Consider the following 23627-nt stretch of genomic DNA (forward strand, 5'->3'; position numbering starts at 1 on the left):
TTACACTTACACTTTGATTCCACTGGTTCTGGCTCCCATTACCTTTGCTGAGGCCATGGTCAGTGACCCGCTCCCTTTCCATCCCTCGTGGAACCACTAGCAATGCATCAGTATGAATACTTAAAATGAAACAGATTACCTTTGCTAGCCTGTCTATCAGGTATGTAATTTGTGTATCAGACACTTCTACAGAGCCCTATTGCTCAGTGGAACATGGGTCGAATACCAGTATTCTATTGACAGTCTTTTTTGTATTCACCTTTCTTTTTAAAGGGGTATATCAGTCTGTTATCCCACACTGTAACTCGTCTGTTCCATCAGCCTCGAGTCTTTAGTCAAAGTCTTTCAGCATCAAAACTTCCATTAGGAATATCACAGCATAATCTGTGATTTTCTGTGGCAGGTGGCCCAGGGCATTAACATGTTCCAGAGTCCCACACCAATGAATGATCATAAACACGGAACAAAGATGCCATCGCGCACCTTATATGCATATGTGGTGGCAAAATGAAAAGCATACTTAAAAATAGAGCAGGATTGAGGTTAGTAGAAATCAGAAAGCCATAGATTTGTGGTGGCAAAATGAAAACCATAGCTTAAAAACAGCAGTATTGGGGTTAGTAGAAATCAGAAAGCCACAGAACCCCATGAATTAGGCAAAATTATTAGTACTTTGATATAGTCACGTTCAGTGTGGCTGGTATATGTAATAGGCCTAAGAATGCCATTCTTAAGGAACTGCTTGATTTTCTAATTTTTCTCCTTAGAATATGCATTAATTCTAATCCTCACATGAATTGGTATAATCATAAGATTATTTTTAATGTACTTCCTTGTTGTTCTTGTCATTTAAATAAACAAAATCACTAAATTCCAGGTAACATCAATAGCTATAACACCCTCTAAGCTACATTTAGATAATGCAGAATGTTCTTTGAAGTGTGGAGCTTCAGAAACTTTAATGAAAACCTAATGAGCATTTTAGTTAGGTGATAGCATTTAGTTTTTGTTGACATAAAACACAGGAAAGTCTAGAATTCTACGTTTAGCTATATTCTAGAACCACATTTTTTGTTGACATTTTGGTCTGTGGCCATTCTATTAAAATTGCACTTGTTTAGTTTATAAACAGCCCTTTACAAGAATCAGGTGACATCCCCGTTCTGGTTTCTTCTCTCAAAAATTATCTTGGTGAATGGTAAAAACTGTCAAACTAAAACAATATATTAAAACATGAGTAAGAAATAATGGGCAGGTATTATATGTCTCACTTTAGTGTTCGCAATCCTGGGTGCATTTGTCTTGTTTAGTGACAACAAGGCAAACGACTTTGCTATCACTAAAGAAGAATCAGATTTTCAAATTTTTGAGGTGTTTTCTATCAAGGAAAGTAATTTTTAAAGCCGAATTTGTTTTTAATCCAAAATTGTTTTTATACTTATTTTGTTAAGAATAATAAAGGGATATTTAGTTATAAATGCAACTTAGACTGTTAAACATTTAACAACGACTATACAAATACTTCAGTTCTTATAGACATGTGACCAAAAATAAAAACACAGTCAACCTGAATTGAGCCCTAAGAAAAACAGGTTGGAAGCAGTGATTGGCCAAAACATTTTGAGAAAGCTTTTAGTGGTTGCAAAGAGGCAATCTCTGGATAGAAGTAATAATTTTAACCATGGTAACCTCTTGGTCCTGAGCACTTTCAGCTTATTTATCCATCAGAGAAAAGTCAACAACATTGAAATCCCTGCACTAACACAAAATGGTCTCCTATCCGATTTTGGGGTTGTCTAAGTTATACATATGACTTACTAATTATTGTTTTTAAACTTTTACTCTTGTATATTAATATAAATTATAAAGCCGTCTTCTTTTTAGGCCCCGGAACCCTTTATGATAATGATTTATTTGAGTTATATCTAAGAAGACTCTATTAGAGGGTCGAGGAATTTTGATAATTGGGTCTTAATGAATTTTAGTGTTAGGACTTTAAACACCATCTAGTGTAACAACACTCCTGACATGTGATTTTCTTCATGCTGCTTGAATGCTTCCTAGAACAGGAACCTAGCATCCTGCAGGCATTCCTGATAGAAACACAAATCTACTTTTCCATAGCCTCTGTCCACAGGGTCTGCACTTGCCATCTGGAGCTACGCAGAACAAGTTAATTTCTCTTTCCTGTGATAGACTTCACGTATTTGAAGACAAATTCTCCCTACAGTAGTCTTTAGGCCTGCCATCATTTTTCTTGTGGTGTGTTTTCCGTATTCCCAAATCCTCTGGCTGCCCTTTTCTAGATTAGCTCCAAATTTTCAGTTTTAATTTAGAAGATAGTAACCAGATTGGGACGTAGTATTTTCCATGTGGTTTGATCATTTGCTTCTGCTATACACACATTGGGTTTCTTGTTCTACTGTGTAGTTTTGAGACAGAATGGAAGAAAAGGTCTTTTAGTGATTGCCAAAGTCTCCTCAGCATCTTTGCTGAACCACTTCACTAGGCTGACTCTCCTTCCAGTAGACTTCCATCGTCAAGCTCCAAGCCCAACCCAGATAAATTATCCAGTTCATCTCTCTTCTTTGCTCCCCAAATCTCTTTGACTTAGAACTTATGGCATTAAAATCTCAGAGTCAAAATCAGACTTTCCTTTTATTAAATTCTGATTATAGTGGGTATTATTGAATCAAAGTACAGTGAATTATGGTTATTGCTATGACTGCTATTAATGCTTTTTTTGGATCGTGCTTTATAGCATTGGCTACTTGGGGGGGGTCACATTTCAAACATTGTAGGGTATTTCGTTGCCTTTTTGTGATTACCAAAAGACCCATAATTGTCTGGCATAATTTTTCTTTCATCGAGAATAAATGCTTTTTTACACTGCTGTTTAGCATTTTCCAAGCACCACAATCACTAGAGGAATTGACACCATGAGTTAAAATGTACTGAGAGCCCACCAGGGTGCCTCCTGCTGTCCTTGTCTCTTTATAACAGCTCTATCCATTGAGAACTGCTCTGTAGACGCATGGCCCTTTCCCTCCAGTTAATTTAGGAGCAGCTGCAGCCCTTGCAAAGTGAAAACCACATGTCCTCTGGGATTTCCAAGAAACCTAATTCATTTTTCCCCTGTAAATTAACTGGCTTCTCACTGTTGGTGTCTCTATGATTATGACTCTCTCAATAATTAATACAGTATCATCTTTCATGAATATTATGTTTATCATAGATTTATTAGGTTGTTTTGCCAAAGAAGGAGAGAACAGCATATGTTTATTTGAATTTCCTTTCCCATCTGCTTAATTTCTTCTTTGCTTTGGTAGTTTAAATATTTAAGCTGCTGGCTTCTCATTAGATTAATTGAGATACTGTCTAATTAATCCTGCAGAGGACAGAAATATTATTCTCCTCTTCATTTTTATAATTAAAAGTAGTAAACAAAAATGAAAGAGTTCAAAACTAGTCTGATATAAAAAAGGCATTACAGTCTGAATTGAGACATGCTTCTCTTTCTGTCTTTAATAAATTGAGGTAGGAGTTATGTGCTGTAGCACATCCATGTATCATTTAAAAAAACTGTTTTAATGGCAAGCTCTTGCTATTAATTATCTTAATTTGTATTCTGTTAGATTGTGATAATTTATAATCCTAAGATATTGAAGTTTGAGCCTGGAGAGACTTAGCATTTGATTTGGATGGACAACCACAATTTATGATGTTTGTTTAAGCTAGATTTGAGACCTCAGAAGCCACAGATTTGGGCATGAAATCTTGAGGGAACAGGTTTTCTCATGAAAACTTTGGCACTTCTACTTTTAATCATTACCAGTAATAGCTGTTAATAGTAGAGAATTGGAAACTATGACTTTCTAAGTTGATATCTTTATTGATATGTTGACCTACATAACAGCACATTTTTGGAGTTTTTGAAAGAGATCAAGTTTGATGAAATGAAAGGGAAAACAAATGACGAAAGAAAATCGCATACTTTTTTTTTTCTAAATGTGCTTAAAACTGTGAGAAGGGCCCAAAGAGAGCAGTTCTTAGTTCCTTCAAGTCAGACAGAGAAGTCTTATTTACAGACCCCAGTGTGTATCTAGTAGACTGTATGTACTCATTGCTAGACATTTTTAGGGCACTTTCTACTTCTACTATGTCAGTTTTGCCTAACTCAAATTAAAAGTTTCATTTTAGTATAGAGTAAGACATTAATCGTCTGCTAAAATAGCACCCCTACCTGTCCTCTCTAATTAGGGGATTTAGAGTTGAATACAACAGTGGTCTGGGAAAAATCAATTTCCTTGACTATGAAGTTTAAACTGGATTCAAGATCACAGAAATGAATATCTTAATAATAAACACTCTCCAGGGGTGATTTCTGCTGTAACTAAACTAATATTGTACAATTTAAGGGGAAGGAAGTGGAAATAGAAGTTTGTATATTATGCAAAATGTATCACCCTGACTGTGATTTTTAATGAGGTTAAGCAACGCTATTAATAGGGTAGCTTTTTTCTCCATAAATTTTAAGAACTGTAATCCTGACATGTATTAACATTAGTGTTTTAAGCTACCTATACTGTAATAATGCCACACTTGACAAGTGCCATCACGTACATGTGTATGTATGTATATATATCATAATATATGTATCATTTATATATCTCTACCTGTTTGTTTATATGTTACTAGTTTCTATGGCTGTTTTGTCAAGTCACCACACACATAGTGGCTTAAAACAACAGAATTTATATCTGAGAGGTCAGATCTGGATGTCAAAATTAAGATCTGGAGATCAGAAATCTGAAATGGGTCTCAGTGGGCTAAAATCAAGGTGTGGGCAGGACTGCATTCTTTCTGGAGGCTCTAGGGAAGAAAGTGTTTCTTTGCCTTTTCTGCCGTCTAGGGGCTGCCTGCATTATTTGGCTCATGACTCTTTCCTTCAACTTTATAGCCAGCAATGGCCAGTCAAGTCTTTCTCATACTTTGTTATTCTGACACTGATTCTCCTGCCTCCCTCTTTCATTTACAAGAACCCCTGTTATTACATTGGACCCACCTGTTTAATTCAGGATCATCTCCCTTAAACCAGTAGATTGGCAACATTAATTTTCTCTGCAGCCTTAATTCGCCCTAGCCATGTAACATTACATATTCACAGGTTCTGGGAATTAGGATGTGGACATCTTTAGGGATATATTATACTTTAATCTGCTTACCACAGTATCTGACTTAAATTTTAAGATGAGTATACTGGGTGCTATGTTAATAGTGTACTGAAGGGGGGCAAGTGCAGAAGCAGGAAGACTATGTAGGAAGCTAATGTAGTAAATCATATGAGATAAAATGGTGGTTTAGACAGTGTGGTACTAGCAATGGAGGTGATGCGAACTGATAGGATCCTAGGTATATTTTCAACATAATTTGCTGACCAATTAGATGTGGGATATAAAAGGAAGAAGAGTTGAGTATATTCCAAAGTTTTGGGTATGAGCAATGGGGAAAATTAAGCTGGCATTAATTAAGATAGAGAAAACTACTCAAAGGGCAGGTTTAGGGTGTCAGTGGTGGGGCAGTTTGGGCCAGGGAAGACGAGCCAGGGGAAGATCAAGCACTTAGTTTTTGCATAAATTTGAAATGCCTGGCAGTGATTTTAGTCAAGCAGGTCAGTCCTCCACCAGGGCCAGAGGTTTAAGTCCTATGGGAATTTCTACCGAAGAATTGCAGATTGAATTTATTTGCCACCATCTATTTCCCTTCTCCTGTTTATTAAAAAAAGGAGGAGAGCTATCTGCCTTTTAAATAACTATTTCTCCTCTTTCAGTATATATAAAAAATCCAGGTGGAGGTGTCAGGTAGTTAGATAGATGATTCTGGAACTTAGAAGAGTGGTCTAGCCTAGAAATATAAATTTTTTTATATTTCTTTAGCATGTAAATGGCATTTTAAAGCATGAGACTGAATGTAATCACTTAGGGAGAGAATATAGATAGGAAAGAAGAGACCAAAGTCTGAACTGTGGAACACTGCAGTCTCAAGAGTTTGGAGGAGTTGAAAAGACCAGCTAAGAAGAACTAGAGTATCCAGTGAAGTAGGATGCAATTCAGGTCTGCTAGATCTGATTTCCAAAATGTCTTCAGAATGCCATAGTATTCTTAGATCAGAACATGGTAACTGGTATATTACAGACAGTTGCTTTTGAAAAATTATACTGGATGGTTGGACTATTTCCATACACATATCCTGCTATCAGAGTTGCCTTCGTATCCACTTGTAATTCTAAATTTACTGTCTATCCATGTAATATGAGGTTTATGAAGTTTAATGAGATACTCTTGAGAATACATGTTAGGGCCATCTTTAGAGGGTGATATATCTGTCTAGGCTCTGTATTAAATATGAGAGTTCAGAATGGAGTAAGAAATTCAGTTGCTTCATTAAGCTGCAGAAATGATAATTTTGGGAGATTTGACAATTTTATATTCTTTTGAATATCCTCAGCGGTGACAAATTTCTTTTGCTTTGTACGGATTTAACTTTACAGAGTATCTGCAGTAATTTGTGTATTGTTGAGTACAGCGAAAATTGGAAACTCAATATAACATTCTAGAAGGTAATTTGGCATTATATAGCAAAAGATTTAAATTTTTATATAGACATTGATATAGTAACTCTTCTGACAGGAATTTATTCTAAGGAAACAGTCTTATATATGTGCAAAGATTTCTTTATGATACGGTTCATTATAGTGAAAAGTTAAAAACAATCTAAACAGTAGGGTAATAGAAAAGTAGATTTTAGGATAACCATTCAGCATAATACTATGGAGTCAATAATGTGTACTATTATGGAAAATATCAAATGAAATAGAATAAAAGTGGAAAAATCAAAATGTCAACAGTATGTGAAAAATTCTATTAGGTACACATATATATGCACATAAATATGTATAAAAGGATATATTTGCAAGTGTTAAAATTTATTTCTACATAGTAGAATTAGAAAACATTTTCTTTTTTCATTATTTTTTCTAAACATTCTATAATGAACATATATTAATATTGAAACAAAAAATATATTTCAAAGAAGATAGAATTATGGATCTTTCAGACATGTGTGATAGTTAATGTGGGTAATCAAACAATCTTTGCTCAGTACTAAAACTATAAAAGGAATTTATAATTTTTGGAACAATAACAACACCATTAAAATAAATGAATAGCTTCCCAAAGAGAAAAATTTGAAAGACAACCCTGATTTGGATTTGGAAGTTACGGGATTTTGAGGGGGTGTTGGGGTACATTTTAAATTGAGCTTTAATTTTCATAGTAAAATTCACAGATTATACATTTGTGTAACCAACACCCAAATTAAAATACAGCTGGTATATTTGTCTGAAAAAAACTGTTTTTCTTTCAACATTATTATACCTTGAATAATTTCTTAAAGCAATATAGATCTTTCAGGGCATTTTCTCTTTGTTGGTACTTGGAATCATGTGGCTTGATCTCACCATCTCTTGGAGTAGTGCGGCCAAATTAGCAGCCCCATATGTGGGCCCTGAGTGATGAGGTTCAGTTTGCCATGTAGGTTTTGCAGGGCGTCCAGTTTATGGAAAGCTAGAATGCCTCCTCTACCAACTAAAGAAGCAGAATTGCCCAGGTGCCTGGTAGTGATTTTGGTCAAGCAGATCTGTCCTCCACCAGGGCCAGAGGTATAGGTCCTATGGGAATTTCTACCAAAGAATTGCAGATTGAATTTATTTGCTCCCATCTATTTCCCTTCTCCTGTTTATTAAAAAGAGGAGGAAAGCTATCTGCCTTTTAAATAACTATTTCTCTTCTTTCGAACAACTTATAGGATATTTGTGTTGCCTACTGGTTGCATTTTCTAGGTGAGGATTGTAAGAGTGATAAGTGAGAACTGACTTCCATTTTACCTTTGCAATGACCTCTGGTCCTCCAGTGATTTATGACCCACTAGTCTAGAGGGGTGTTTGTAACTTCCTAACGTACTCCTGAACTGCTTCATAGGACCATCTTTTGCCAGACCACACTGAACTGCCAGTGTCAACGCTACTTGCACAAAACTTAATAAATGAGTTTCCTCCAATATTGAGCCCCTGAGAAACATCCTTTTTTTGCTGTGATTCCAGATACTTCTAACCAAAATTAGCTCTCAGTGGCAGTTCTATGTTACTAATGGGCTTTTTATTTTTTATTTCTTGGATTTGAAGTTTCATTTCAAAGACCTCCTGACGGTAGATCATTTAGGTATTCCAGTGGTCTCTGCAGTCATGAGAGCTTCTAGAACTTGAAATAACAATAATTATATTAGGAGAGTTTATTATGTTCCAGGCAATACTGTTAAGCACTTTCATGGCTTTTCTTATTTAATTCTGATAACAAACCAATGAAGTTGTAGGGATTATTTTGGCTATGTTTTGCAGGTAAAGTAATTGAAGCTAAGAAAGGGTAAGTATTTACAAATAGGAAATAAGGGTGCAGGAGTTCCAATAGTAGTTGTGCTCCTAACTGCCGTACTATATTGTCTACCGAAATTGATCCCTGCCATCTATCGGTTCTTAACATTATTGTGTATAATTGATGTTAAGTTGCCCCCAAAAGGCTGGCCTTCTCTTCCTCAGTATATACTTTTCAAGAAAGCTAACCCTAGCAAATCTAGCCCTCTGAGAAAGAAAGGAACTCCAGGCCGAAAGGAACAACTCTGATCCTGCCACTAGTTAGTATCAGGCTCCTGACACCTGATAAAGGTCAAGCATTGAACACTAGGGCCTTTACCTTACCCACCCTGCCACGTAATTTTCATTTCTCATTTTAGTTTCTGTTGACTACCTGGCTGCAGTAATACTATTCCCTTTCAAGAAATCCTTTGTCTTCAGAACAGTGCATCCACTCACCCCATCACTGATCTCCCTTCCTTCATCCAGCAGCATCAGAAACTGACTGCTCACCCTGAGATAACTTCATAACCTCTGAATCAACCTTGGTTTTATATAGGAGCAGGCTTCCTTGTATATAACTTGGCTATGAGCTTCATGGGGACGTGAATTGTATCGGTTTTGTTTACTGTGGTATCCTTAGCACCAAGAAAATTATTAGGAACTAAGTAGATTCTTGTTGAATGATTAAATTATGTGCTAACATGTGTATCTACCATATGGGAAACTCAGATATCTGTGCTCTGGTAATGCCCTTAATCCTCATTAGTGCCACTAGAGACTACAGAACAATCTCAAGAAACCAAATGGTACTATGCTCCCCTTACCAACTTGCAAATGGCCATTTTTCACCCACTTCATGGGAAAGGTCTTAGTTTAATGCTGTATTCCTTAAAGCCCAGACCTTGTCCTGACCAGAGGGAGGTACTTAGGAATTTGGAGGGTTAGCAGATAATGGCAGTCACACGCAAGAAGTGGTAGAGGAGAGATGTTCCACATATGTGAGACTTTAAGTGCTAACCTGGATTGAGAAATATTTTATTTGACAAAACTAGTGCAGCTGTGACATTTCCATCTTTCATCACTTGACGTTACTTTGAGGTCTTGATATTTACTTCACCCAAGGGACAGGAACTTCTAAGCCCTTCCATGCTAGATTCTTGGTGTTTTCAGGCTGTCTTATGAGATTTATCTTACTCTGTACTCACAGTGCTGCCTCCCAAATAACACAGAATTTCTATGTTGTTGTGCAGATTTTTATAATATGTACTTAGTTTTCATTCTTATGCAGGTGACCATGTTGCAAGCAGGATGAGTTTATACAGTATTTCAGGGATATGTTATATTTGATTGCTCTCCCTGTCTACATACACACACACACACACACACACACACACACACACACAGAGAGAGAGAGAGAGAGCGCGAGCAATCTGTTCTTTGGGATTACATTATATCTAGCCAGGTGATATACTAATACAAAAACAATTTTAAAAATTATCTTTCTGCACTCTGATACCTCCTTCAATTGGTTAATGAAGCTGTTACTATAAACTATTAGCAAATACAAAATTCTTCATTCAGTTCAAACACAAACAAATGTATGTATCTGGTGCTAAATGGTTCCTGGTTTCTTTTTTATTTTTCCAGGCAAGAAAACTGATCAGTGATTTTGCCATTATCTTGTCCATTCTCATCTTTTGTGTAATAGATGCCCTGGTAGGCGTGGACACTCCGAAACTAATTGTGCCAAGTGAGTTCAAGGTAGGTGAATGTCTGTCTTTTGGTCATTCCTGGAACTCTTTTTCTTTCTTTCCCCCATTCTAGTTTATTGTGTGTCCCTTTGAGTTAGTTTTGTACAATTATCCTTTTTTTTTTTTTTTTTTTTTTTCAAAATCAGTCCCTTTTAGTCTCATATAGACATGTAGTTTAATATCTTCACTACAATTAAATGTCAAGACTAGGGTTTTTATTTAAAACAACTGATAATACTATTATAAACTCTGCCTTATAGTTTTAGAATTTTTTAAAATATCCAAAATATTTTATATGCCTTATTACATTGATCTATATAATGACTCTGGGAAGTATATAATGTAGCTATCATCCTCCTGATTTTTTCTTTTTTGAGACAGGGCCTTGCTGTGTTGCCTAGGCTGGAGTGTGGTGGTGCAATCTCAGCTCACTGCAACTTCTGCCTCCCAGGCTCAAAGAATCCCCCCACATTATCTTCCCAGGTAGCTGGGATTATAGGCACATGCACCACCCCCAGCTAATTTTTTAATGTTTTATAGAGACAAGGTCTCACTGTATTGCCCAGGCTGGTCATCATCCTGATTTTATAACGTTAAGATTGAAGCTCAAAGAATTAAGTAAAATGCCTAAGATTATGGAACTAGTAATGTCAAGGTGTGAAGTTAGAACCCAAGCCTCTAGACGCCTAGTCTAATACTCTTTTCATACTATGAAACTACCTACCACATGCATATATATATATGATATATATATATATATGGCAAATTGTAATTATTACAAGGTAGATATAACAATTACTTAACTTACGAACCTATTGATATGTGCAGGTAATGGATAAAATTTACATTCCAGTCATTCCTAAACATATTCCTAGCTAATATTTTCATTACATTTTTCATTACAAGCCTTTTATCTGTTTTCTAAAATAATCCTCATTCCCTCCACTACTGAGATCATATATTTGCTAAGAATTATTAAGCCAGTTGCAGTTTTAGATTAATAACTACTTAATGAGGAAGGATAGATATGTTATAATACACATTATTTTTTGAATTATCTCTGCTATCACATATTCATTAGTAAAGATAAGTTCTCATCCATTCAATCATTAATTCATTTGAGTTAATATTTATTGAATATTGAGTCAGGCTCTAAACTGGAAATTTGAAATGCATTGATGAGTAAGACAAATTTTTTTCCCTAACAAGCTCACATCTGCTAATTGTAGTAAAATGAGGTTAGATTCAGTGACAGAATTATGAGACAGATGATGGGAATATCCTCAGAAGAGAAATGAGACTTTCTTGACAGCAAATATGGAGAAAATAATTCACAGCGTTCTATTTTAGTTTTTTTATTAGCATTGTTGAAAGTAAGGAAAAGCATAGGAAACACTTTTTTTCTGTAGTTCTGGAGTAGACATACATGATCTATTGATGGAAAACAGTCTAAGAACTGCAAAAATGGCAATTCTTTCCAGTTTTTTTGTGACATTTCCTAAAATTTACCCAGTTATTATAGATCATTATTTCATATGTAAAATAAGAGACCAGAATTTTTACATTAGTTCACTTATATAAAAACAGTTATGACTTTTTATATATATTATGAAGCTGTTAAAATTTGGCAATAGTATAAACAACTTCATTATAATTGCTAAAACCCATGAACAAAATTCATGGTGGTTTGGTAATTTCTTGCTACCGTTTTACTGAATGTTACATTTGGAGTTTTCTTCTGGCTACTCTTTAAACTTAAATCAGTTTCTTCCATTTTGAGTCCTTATCTTAAATCATCCCAAATGCACAAAATGCCATTCACTTCTTTTCCAATGGCTCATATTCTTTCTCTCCTTTCTTTAAAGAATTTCTCAAAAATAACATCCTTTGGGAGGGTTTTGGTGAATAATCTTCATTCTGCAGCTCAAAACTGTTTATATTTCTCAATATGTTGGTTATCCAAATATAATAGCATGTCTTCCCATTGATTTTTCACCAAATAGTATATATTAACTTGATAATTTTCTGAAAAATGTCCTCTGTCTTTTTCAAGCCAACAAGTCCAAACCGAGGTTGGTTTGTTCCACCGTTTGGAGAAAACCCCTGGTGGGTGTGCCTTGCCGCTGCTATCCCGGCTTTGTTGGTCACTATACTGATTTTCATGGACCAACAAATTACAGCTGTGATTGTAAACAGAAAAGAACATAAACTCAAGGTAAGTGTCTGTTATATGTCTATCATTGCCTTCTACTTTTTTTTTTTTTTAGTACTTGAAAACACTAATTGATTAAAAACCAAGGAAGCTTTGTTGGGAGTTACTATAGCTAATGTTCTTTACAAGTCCGCAGAACCAGAGATCACTTTGTATTGGCACATGTCTTCAGTGTAGCACTTTAGGGAGAGCTCATTTAAATCTGAAAAAAAAGGTTTCAAATCATATTTCTTTCACCAGCGCAGAAAGAATATAAACATAATTTACTACTTAGCCACAGTCATCCTATATCTGATTTTAGTGGAGTAAATATCCTCAATAAAGAGAATGACAATCAAAGATTTAATTAATTTATACTGAGCATCTGCCTTCTCTTAAATCAACTCAGGTTTATTCTTAAAGATTATTCAGATAGTTCGTGGTTGTAAGCTGCTGGTATGCATTCTTGCTTTTTGTCTTCACTTACTTGTGTCAGTATGTTATTAACCATAAAGTATGGAGAAAAATACTTTATTTTGTACATTTAAAAAATCAGTTATTAACTTTGTTATGACTCTAAAGAAAATGCCTCAGTGGTCTGGGATATCTTTCAAGAGAGCTGCCTAAAATGCTCTTACTTTATATAATGTTTTTCCAGCTCTAGTGACTTTTTTAGTTGCAATGAATTTTTACAATACCATTTGAAGAAGTGAGATATGAATGGTAACAATGATAAGGGCTGTTATTTAGTGGATGGCTACTATAAGCCAGGCCATCTTCTAAGCACTTTGTATTATATGTTAACTCATTAACTTTTCATAACCACCATATGAGGGAAGCATGTTAATGCATTAGAGTCTGTTACCCAGAAGGAGAGGATATTACTAAGAATAGAGTCCAGCACAGTAGGTATAGCAGGAAAAATATTCAGGAAATATAAAGAATTGGCTGACTATAGAAACCCATTGAGTAGAGGAATGAGAGAGATGAGGAGGATTCTGATAAACTATCCAAGTAGGGAGAACTTAAAAAGCTGTGGATCATGGTAAGAAAGGAGTAAATCCCAAAATAATAAGACCAGGAGAAGAAAATTAAAGGCTTTGGTCAAAGAAAAGATGTTTAGATTTTGAGAGTTTGGAAGGAGAGAAGGCTGAGATTGATGAACTGGTCCAAAGCATGTGGCTAGCTCCTGAAGCAAGTTGACGATGACGTCGTCAACACTTGTAAGTTAGAGTAACGTGAGTCTGGTGTACTGAAAGTATCACCTGCCTCAATATTGACATGATTGGAAAGTAGCAGAGTATGGTAGAGAAGAACATCATGGGAAAGTTACTAAAACCATAAGTGAAAGTATGTAACTGTCCTGGAGGTCAGCATATTTAGTGATGTGGAAGGGCAGAATGAAGAGTAACTGGGCTTCAGTACGAGACAGTTCACAGAAGCATGAAAACAAGTGAGGTATGCTCCCCTCTAATATGGGGAGTAAAAAAAAAAAAGAGCAAAAACAAAAACATAAAACCAAAAAAACAAACAAAAAACTTGACTGTCCCTAAAGAACAGATCTCTCCAGGAAATCAGTGCTCCCAAAGGAAACCAAGTGGTTTTCACTTATGATGAAAGAAAAAGTTGTGAATTCAATTGCAAAATTACATTAAAGTGACTTTCCCCCATGCCCACTCCTGCCATGAGTAGATATTGTACTGCTCTGAAATACTTTTCTTAATTCTAAGATCATTGAGCTTCTCACATTCTGGTGATGTTGGGTTATTTGCACTTGTTACATGGCAGCTGACTTATTTAAGAAGTGAAAGATGCTAGGCCATTAAATGGTTATATCTGCAACTGGCACAGCTTTACTTCTTTACTTTGCCATAGTCAATGGGTCAAAATAGTCATAGGGGCAGCCTTCATTCAAGGGGATGAGGGGGGAATCTTCTTTTTAATGGGGGAATGGCAAGGTCGTATTGTAGAAAATCATATAAGATAGGAGATATTTTCCAGCCATTTTTGGAAAATAAAATCTACATTTGTACCAAAAAATTTGCCATAGTCTAGATCTTGGTGATTGCTTCCCCATGGTATCATTTAAGCATATTCTTTTTTTTTTTTTTTTTTTTTTTTTGAGATGGAGTCTCGCTCTGTCACCCAGGCTAGAGTGCAGTGGTGTGATCTCGGCTCACTCCAACTTCTGCCTCCCGGGTTCAAGTGATTCTCCTGCCTCAGCCTCCCGAGTAGCTGGGATTACAGGGGCATGCTACCATGCTAGCTAATTTTTGTATTTTTGGTAGAGACAGGGTTTCACCATGTTGGTCAGGCTGGTCTTGTACTCCCGACCTCGTGATCTGCCCTCCTTGACCTTCCAAAGTGCTGGAATTACAGGCATGAGCCACCACGCCTGGCCCATTTAAGCATATTCTTTTGTCCTCTGTGCTTCCTTTAAATTGGCCATTGGATCTAGAAGCTTGAGGAGATATAATTTTGATATTGTATATATATATAGAGAGAGAGAGAGGGAGAGGAGAGAGAGAGATAGAGAGACAGAGAGAGAGAGAGAAGCCCAAGACTAATTTATAAAAGGCCAGATAACTTTAAGCTACAAGAAGTTTGGCTTAGGAATTTCGAGGTCACAGAGATAATGTGAATTCCAGCTCTAAACCCAATTGTAGATTTGTGGTTAGGAATATCCCTATCCTGGGAGATTCTTTCTTTCTTTTCCCTTCTTTTGGCATTATACCCAATGGCAAGGCTGAGAGAGGCATGTGTTCTCACTATCTTTCTCTGTGGGGTATTTTTTTTTTGATTGGCCAACTGAGTATGCCATGTTTAGAGTGTACTAGTTTTATTTTGGGTGGTATCTCCCATCTTTGCCCTCTCCCACAGAGCCCGATAATTGGTCTCTGTCCCAAGAGTTCAGATGGTCATTCTAATTCAGGCCCTAAGCCTCCAAGGATTGGCACAGTGTCTCTCAGGGCAGTTCCAGGCTCCAGGGCTTGCTGACTCCAAGGATTTGCTTCTTCACGTGGCTATTGTTTTTTGTATCCAATTGTTCCTCTTTCTAGTGGATAAGCCATAGTTTCTGAAATATATTTTCTGTGTCTTTTTGAGCATTTTCGGATGTTCTGTATTGAGAGGGTTTTTGATGTTGGTTTAGTTTACCGAAGCCTTGAAATGGATGTTGACTAATACATTTTTATTCTGAAAAAATTTGCAACAAATTCTTAATTACGATCTACAGTTGGCTAGATTTACTCTGTGTCTTTGGAGGTAAATAAATGCCTACAAATTTTTACTCACTATGTTTTCTTATTGATAAAATTCAGAATTTAGAATTTCAGAAGTTTAGGAATGATAAAATACAGAACTTTTTTCCCTTATTCTCAGTAGAAAACATTAGAAAATCAAGCTTTATTAGGGTTTGCCTCTTAAAATAAGAGTTGAATATATAAAAAATAAGTTTTCATCACCTTCGGAATTGCCACTTGAAATCATTCTTTTGAATAATGAGAGTTATGGAATAGGTGTGTCAGTCTTTTGTCACAAATCTAATGATACCAGTGACCATTTCATCATGAATCAAAGGCTTCTCACTCTGAAAACTGTTTTGCTCATATTTTGTTAGGAAAGGAGAGCTGTGGAATGTGAACACTGGAGATTCTGTCTAAAATTCTAAAGGGCCTTAACTGCTATGAAATTGATTCAAAAGAGAAAGCTGAAACTGAGAGAGATGGAAGCATTGTGATATTAAAAACAGCATGTTTTTGGGTGGCATTTGCTTTGGCTTCCGGTCAAGTAGCTCTGGCTGTCTGTTCTGCTTGGGATGGGATCCACCTTTCCACTCTGCTGAACAGCTCAGTATTGATGTAGGAACGCCAAGGCACTTGGCTTTCTTTGGCCATTATTTTGGTTGGTTATGCCCTGCATTAGCTCTGCAGAGTGCTCAAAAGCAAGCCAGGGTCAGCAAGGTCACGACTTCTTTAAGGTCATTCCCTGAGTCATTGGCAGAAGCAGGAATAGATTCTGAGCTTCATACTGCAAAGCCAGGGATACTTCTCACAAGGAAAGTGATTTCAAGAGTGTTATAGATTGGGTGTAGGAGGGAGAAATAATTTAGGATAGCTATCTAGAAATAGATATGAGGTGGTTGTGACAACCAATTTGCTCTGATATCTTTTATGGTAAAACCCTTAATTTGAGGGTGTTCTTTTTTGATAACTCCCAAATTCCTATTTTTGCCCTATTTTCATTTTTCCTTTCTGTTTCTACTCTCATAACCCTATAGACTCAGTCCTTTTATTTTGTACCTACACTCTTCTAAAGGGTTAGCCATGGGTTAATAACCAATCTTCCTTGCTGCATTCCAAAAGCATTCATTTTTTAAAAAGTGCTGTTCTTGTATGTCAGTCCTGTGTTTTTAAACTTTCTCACTTTGGCCCCTTTAAATCTTTACCTCTCAAAGAACTTCCATTTGCCCTAGCCTGGGTTTTAAGACTCTTTGCCAGAGGAGCGCAAGCTAAATTTAAAATGGCTTTCTTCAAATGCTAGCCAGTGCTCTAGTCAAATGAACAGTGGAGGTTTCCTTAAGCCTGACGGTTTCTTATGCTAGGTACTCCAGCCAGAAAGCTCTTCTCCCTACTTCCTAATGATTGCTGTTTTTCAAAATCCTCTCCATCCTTTAAGATAATTCAAATACAAAAACTTCTCAGTGTAGCATTCACCTTTAATGTAATTTATATTTCTCTTGTTTTTGCTCTTAGTATATTTGTATTACTCTGTGGCACAAGTCACGTATGTCTTTTACAGTATCTATTTTGTATAATTACCTTATCCCTTTTTGTTTTCAAGGTCAGGACCAGTTTTATTCCTCTTTTCAGCTCTCATGTGGCCCACCTGTTTCATATGGTAGACTCAATAAATACATGTTGGAGAATTGTATTCTCTTTGGCCGACATGGCTCTCAGTTGTTACTCTGTGTGCGAGAGATGATAACTGCAAAACATGTAAACTCTCCACTTCTCAAAGTGTGTGCTTATGTTGGTCAAAGCCCTGTTTAGATGTCATCACTGCAGGGAGTTTTTGTGAATTTACTCTAGACATAGTTAAACACTTCATTATCTGTACTTTTTATTATCGTTTCCAAACCTCTTTGAATCTCTATTCAGAGTGCGTTATAATTTGTGTACAAGTCTGTGTCCCCTTCTTCAATTCTGAGTTCCTTGGTGGGAGGTACCATGTCATGGCTCTTAATGTCCCCATAAATGAGCATATTGTCTGGATCTTTGTGGGCCCCTAGCATGAATGTCTATTCTGTGTCCCTGCATGTCCTAGTGTGTACTGCTCCTCACCTCTCCTTTGTTATCAACTATGTACCACATGTAAACTGTAGGCTGCTAGGCTAGTCTTTTTCTTTCATAGATTTTGATTTCTGTGGATTTATTCCTAAACGATTTCTACTCTGTATTAGTAAAGCATATACAATTTCAAAAGGAAATAAAGTTTCACTTTCTCTCCTTGTACTTAAAATAATCTCCAGTTTCAGAAAATAGAACAACCGTTTGGTTTGTATTCATGGAAACAAGAAGTCTTTTAAACTTTAAAGGGCATATTTAACCTTTTGAGCATTTATTGAGTGCTTGCTAGGTATGGAACACTTGTGTTAGATGTTGAAGATAAAAATGGTTCTACATTGCAGTCTGTGCCCTGAAGGAGTTTAATGGATTTTCCCTATTCACCACCTGTCTATTACAACACCAAGGTTGGAATTGACCATGCCTTTATTTGTGCCTTGTACCTTGCATGTACATTAAATTATTTGTTTTCATGTCTGCCCTCAATTAATGATCTGTAAACTCTAAGAGGGCAAGTTTCTGTCTTATTTGTTGTTTTATCTAACACAGAGCCTACTAGCACAGGATAGGTGTTCAATGAATATTTATTAAAGAATCATTTCCCATCCAAAGATATGAGCAAATGCAAAAGGCCCAGGGTGGGAAGGAGCTTGGCGTATTGAGAAACATATAATAGGCCATTGTGACTGAAACTTGGGGAATTAATTCATTTAGATGAGGTCAAAGTTAATGGGGCCAGGTCACATGGAACAAAGTTGCTGAACTTCAGCATTATTGACAGTTGGACATTATTTTTTGTTGGTGGTAGCTTTCCTGTGCATTGTAGGCTGTTTATCAGCATCTCTAGTCTCTCACCAGTAGAGGCGTTTACACCCTCCAGCTGTGACAACCAAAAATGTCTTCAGGCATTGCCAAATGTCCCTTGGGAGTGGAGACAGGCGCAAAATAGTTCTGGGAGGAGGCTCTGATGTAGAAACTTAAAGATAATTTTACAGCGTTTAGTTTTTCATTCTAAGTGAAACAGGAATCACTTTAAACAGGGAAGTGGCATATAATGATTTCGATTTTTAAAAAAGATTCGTTCGTGAGGAGAGTGGGTTGTCAGGGACAAGAGAAAAACAGGGACGTTTGTGGTGAGAGCAGCATTGAGGGCTGAGGGTTGGTTGCTGGATGGTGTGAAGGAAGAAGGGGAATTTGCATGGAGCACTGAAAGGAGAGAATGACTTTAAACAAATGTCAAGGAGTAGAAGCAGAATCCCAATTCAAAGAGTGACACATAGGAAAGTGCAGGAGCACAGAATGTGCAAGGCACATTTAGGGATTGGTAGAGATTCTGGAATCCTTGAGGGCCTCCTCAGAGTTTTAGATGTAGGAGCATGGAAAGGGAGTCTTTGTATTCTTCAGCCTTCTCATCTGCCTGTGGCCTCCCCTATTCAGCAACATCCAGCTTGGGCTTGATGGGTCAGAATTGCATTTGAAACACTCAGTCTGGCAGCAGTGAGGATGGATGGGGGGGGAGCAAGAGTGGAGGTGGGTGGGGGGAGCTGAGTGGAAGGGGAAGGTGGGTGGGAAGAGGCTGCTGCATAATCCAGGAGAGAAAGGATGAAAATCTGAAAAAGGTAATGGCAGTGGGGAGGAGGAGTACAGAACAGATAAAAAGTTTCATATGTTATTTTTGAAAAATACTGTTTTCCATATTTCTTGCAGTATTCTTTATATAAAAAGGACCAGTATTTGAATATTATTTTTATTCCATTCAAATCTAGTCATTCAGATACTTTTAACTCAAAGGGACATCTTAGAAGTGGCTTGTTTTTATACATATATAGGTGGTTTTGCAGAAACAACTTCTCTGACATAACCGTTTGCTTCTTGGGTCTCATGGCAATAGTTTGGGGCAACATGAATTTGAAGCATAGCTTTTACCATTCTGTTCAACAAATGTGTCTCCAGAGTTTAGCGTGTGTCGGACACTCTACTAGACATGGTAAGCCTTGCATGTTGAAATTTGACAAAATAAATTTATCACTTTTTTCTCTTTGACCTCGTTGTCCATAAACTCTCCTCAATGTTGTTCCTTTGGTTTAAACTGCATCTTCTCAAGCCTGGATTATGACAGTGTTGTCGTGTCTGTCCTCTGCCTCTAATCTTGACCACTCTCAATATACCATTTATAGTCCCAACAGAGCCATCCTTCTAAATAGAAATCTGATTATATCACTTGCCTGCCTAAAACCCTTCAGTGACTTTCCATTGCTCTTGTGATAAAAAATTCCAAAGCCTTTAGCAAAACATAAAAGTTCTTAACTTCTCTAGCCATCTTCTTCTGTGCAGCAAATTTATTTCATTTTCTTAGAATGGCAACTTGCTTTGCATAGTTTTTCACCTACTTCTTATCTCTGAGCTGGTGATGGCTCATATTTTAGAACTCAACCTAAATACTACCCCCCATGCAAACCATCCCTGACTTTGTGCTGAGTTGGGTACCCCTCCTGGATGCTTTCTCAGTACCCTGAATTCACTCGTACTTTAATACTGGTTTTATAAACACGTGTTGTTTTGACCAGCTCTACCATTAAAGTAAACCACTGGAGGGAAGGACTGTGTATTATTTATAATTTTACCTCTAGGGTCTAGCAGAGTGCCATTGAATGAGTGAATTAGCATTTATTCATTTATCCATCAAACATTTATCTAGAGTATCCACTCTGTGGTACACGCTGTGCCATGTGCTAGTTTGATGGTGAACAAAAACATACATGGTTCCTGTCCTCATGGAACTATGAGAGAGAGAGGCACAATTCACATAATTATGCAGAATGTGGCACTGCAAATGTGGCTGATGTCATGAAGGAGAAGGAGATGGTGTGTTGAGAGGGTGCAGGGAGTTCCCTAATGTGATGGCACTTATATTGAGACCTAAAATGTTAGCAAGAATTAGCTAAATGAGGCTGGGTGGGAAGACTATTTCGGACACCCAAAGAAATCACTGTGTATGCATAGGCCTTACAAAAGGAGGTACCTGGTAAGAACAGGTGATTGAAATAATCCTGTGTGGCTGCAATGAGAGAGTTGAGGCTGGAGGGGAGGTAGAGGCAGACCAGGTAGGGCCTTCAGGTCACATTGGTCATTTTCCCTTCCCCTTAAGAACATAAAGAAGTCGACTGTGGTTGAGGAGAAGGAAGACTTTTTTGTTTGTTTGTTTGTTTGTTTTTTTGAGACGGAGTCTCGCTCTGTCGCTCAGGCTGGAGTACAGTGGCCGGATCTCGGCTCACTGCAAGTTCCGCCTCCCGGGTTTACGCCATTCTCCTGCCTCAGCCTCCTGAGTAGCTGGGACTACAGGTGTCTGCCACCTCGCCTGGCTATTTTTTTTTTTTTGTATTTTTTTGTATTTTTTTGGTAGAGATGGGGTTTCACTGTGTTAGCCAGGATGTTCTCGATCTCAAAGCAGTGGTGTCAAGGGGAGCAGAGTACTTGTCTATCTGTAATTATTTTATCTCAGAACCTTTGTTTATTCTGATGGTTATATATAGTTACCTTTATAGTCCATCGTCTAAAATCTTCATTTCACCCTCTTTCATATGGGCCCTTTTTGCTAGTCTTCAACATATATAACTCAAACTTTTTTTAGTTAAAATAGATCCAGAAAGCATCGAGATGACTCACGGTAACATGGGTGACTTTTTTTTACGTAAGCTATTTTTTTGACCCATTCATTTGGATAGTGTGCATATCCTTAGGTTACTACAGGTTTTTTGGTAACAAGATTTGTGGATTCTGCTCATTATTACCCTGCTGGTACTTCTAATATGGACTTCAGTGATTTAGTCTAAAGAGGGCTTAAAAATTCTGTGATGTCTCTACTGTTTTTCTCCTTTTTCCCTCCCCACAAATGTTTCTCATGTCTGCGAATTAACAATAAAGTTTTATATTTTTTTCATGGCTAAATAAGAGTTTACAGTTGCCAATAAGGGGAGTATATGCATGCTATTTGTCCTTTTCTAAAAATAAACATTTATTGAGAATCAGCTGTGCATCATGTACTCTGCTAAGGTATTCAGAATACAGAGAAAAAAAGATACAGTCCAGGTCCTCATGTTACTTACATTCTAATGTCAAAGACAGATGAATACATATATAATTTCAGAATTGGTGTGATGAGGGCTGTGATAGAGGAAGGCGTAAAATGAAAAACAGGGAAACATAAAGGAGGAGAACTAACCCAACTTGACTTACTTATCTCACCTAGGTTGAGGCAGGAAAACCTACCAGAAAAGGTGAGGGTTAATTTAAGTCTTAAGGATAAATAGGACTGAGCGAGAGAAAGAACAAAGGAAGAGTAGAGGTTATTCTGGGTAGAGGAGGCTATGTGGGCAAGCACACAAAAGGTATCAGTGAAAGAAACACATATGAGGCATTGCAGGTGGTTGAAAGTGGTGGTGGCACAGGATCCAATCTGGAGAGAGATGAAAGATGAGGCTGCAGATGTGAACAGAGGCCAGATCATGAATGCTCCATAGTGAGGTTCTAGACACACAAACAGGCAGGAGGGAGAAAATGCTGTAGGCTCCACCTTAAGGTATAGCCAGAACCCAACCGCTTCTTACCGTCTTCACTGCCACCACTCTGGTTCTAATCATCATGATTTCTTCCAATGGTTATGTAGTCTTACTATCCTTTCCCTATTTACCTAACACAGCAGCCAGTGTGTTTAGAACATAAGCAAACTGTGACCCTCCTCCATTTCAAACCCTCCAGTGGTTTCCCATTACACTCATCCTACAAGCCTAGGTTCTGATAGTTCTCCATAGTACTTATTACTATGTGAGATGCTGCATATTTTACTTTTTTATGGTATTCATTGTTGTCTCCCTCAGTGGAATGGAAACTCCATGAGGGCAAGATTTTTTGTCTGTTTTATTCACAGATGTGTCACCAGCATGGTACTAAGTTGTCAGTCAATATTCATTGAAAGAATGAATGACTGAAATCTCAGATATATCATGGTATTAACCGCATTAGTCATTATTGAACAAGTTTATTTCAGCTCATCCCACCTCTGCCCTCCTTTCCTCTGCCTTACACCACTCTCAATTCAAGCTATTATACCTTCTTGAAAATAACTGGTTTTATGAATATATATTAACCTATATTCATAATCCCAAGTAGATTTTTGTATTTAGCCAAGCCTGGGCTAGGTGAATATATGCTTTTCTTTCTTGTACCAGCTCCGCTTGCCTGTGATGAGTTCTCAGAACATGATTAGATCCATGTGTGCGAGCCAGGGGTGAAATCTTGGCATTTCAGTGAGAAGAGAGCAGTGTTGTGACGAACTGTAACAAGATCTGAATGATAACAGTCACCAGGTTCCTAGTGTAAATCACATCCTCATTTTTTAAAACCAGCCTCTTTATTCCTTGGATTGGTCATGTTCTGGCTCTTGGCACTGCTGCTTCCATGCTGTGAAAATGAACTGCTCTATTTTCTCAGGCTCCGTAGGGGTATCAAGTATTTGATTTCTTCATAAATAGAGCAAAGAAATAGAACCATAGAATAACATTGCGGACACATTTAACAATATTTATTTCATGAGTAAAAAAGCTAGACCTTTTGTTACATTGTCTGCTCTTCCAGTCAGTGAATGTTATTGTGACCATTGGGCAATGTTTGAAATCGGCCTATTCTGATTAAGGGAGTGTTTATTACCTTAATGATGACATATAATAGATTGTTAAACATTTACTTTCATATATTATGAAAGCTGAGAAATGGCCTACATACCTTCTCAATCTTGCTTTCGGATACTTATGTAAGTTGATGAACAGCATACTACTCAGTGCTGTCCAGCAGAGAAGGCAGGGTGCCTGCTT

The 23627-nt window shown here is 37.1% G+C and overlaps 1 protein-coding gene across 6 annotated transcripts in view; it reads left to right on the top strand.

Moving 5' to 3' along the window:
• SLC4A4 (solute carrier family 4 member 4) overlaps positions 1-23627 on the top strand; it is a 494300-nt gene that overhangs the window by 440538 nt on the left and 30135 nt on the right. For all 6 annotated transcript variants that reach the window (XM_031664484.1, XM_031664486.1, XM_031664485.1 and 3 more), the window contains 2 exons: positions 10118-10231; positions 12275-12436. In XM_031664484.1, the coding sequence (XP_031520344.1) occupies positions 10118-10231; positions 12275-12436 (276 nt within the window). The remainder of the gene's footprint in view (positions 1-10117; positions 10232-12274; positions 12437-23627) is intronic.

This window comes from Papio anubis, chromosome 3, assembly GCF_008728515.1.
Source record: "Papio anubis isolate 15944 chromosome 3, Panubis1.0, whole genome shotgun sequence".
NCBI lineage: Eukaryota > Metazoa > Chordata > Mammalia > Primates > Cercopithecidae > Papio > Papio anubis.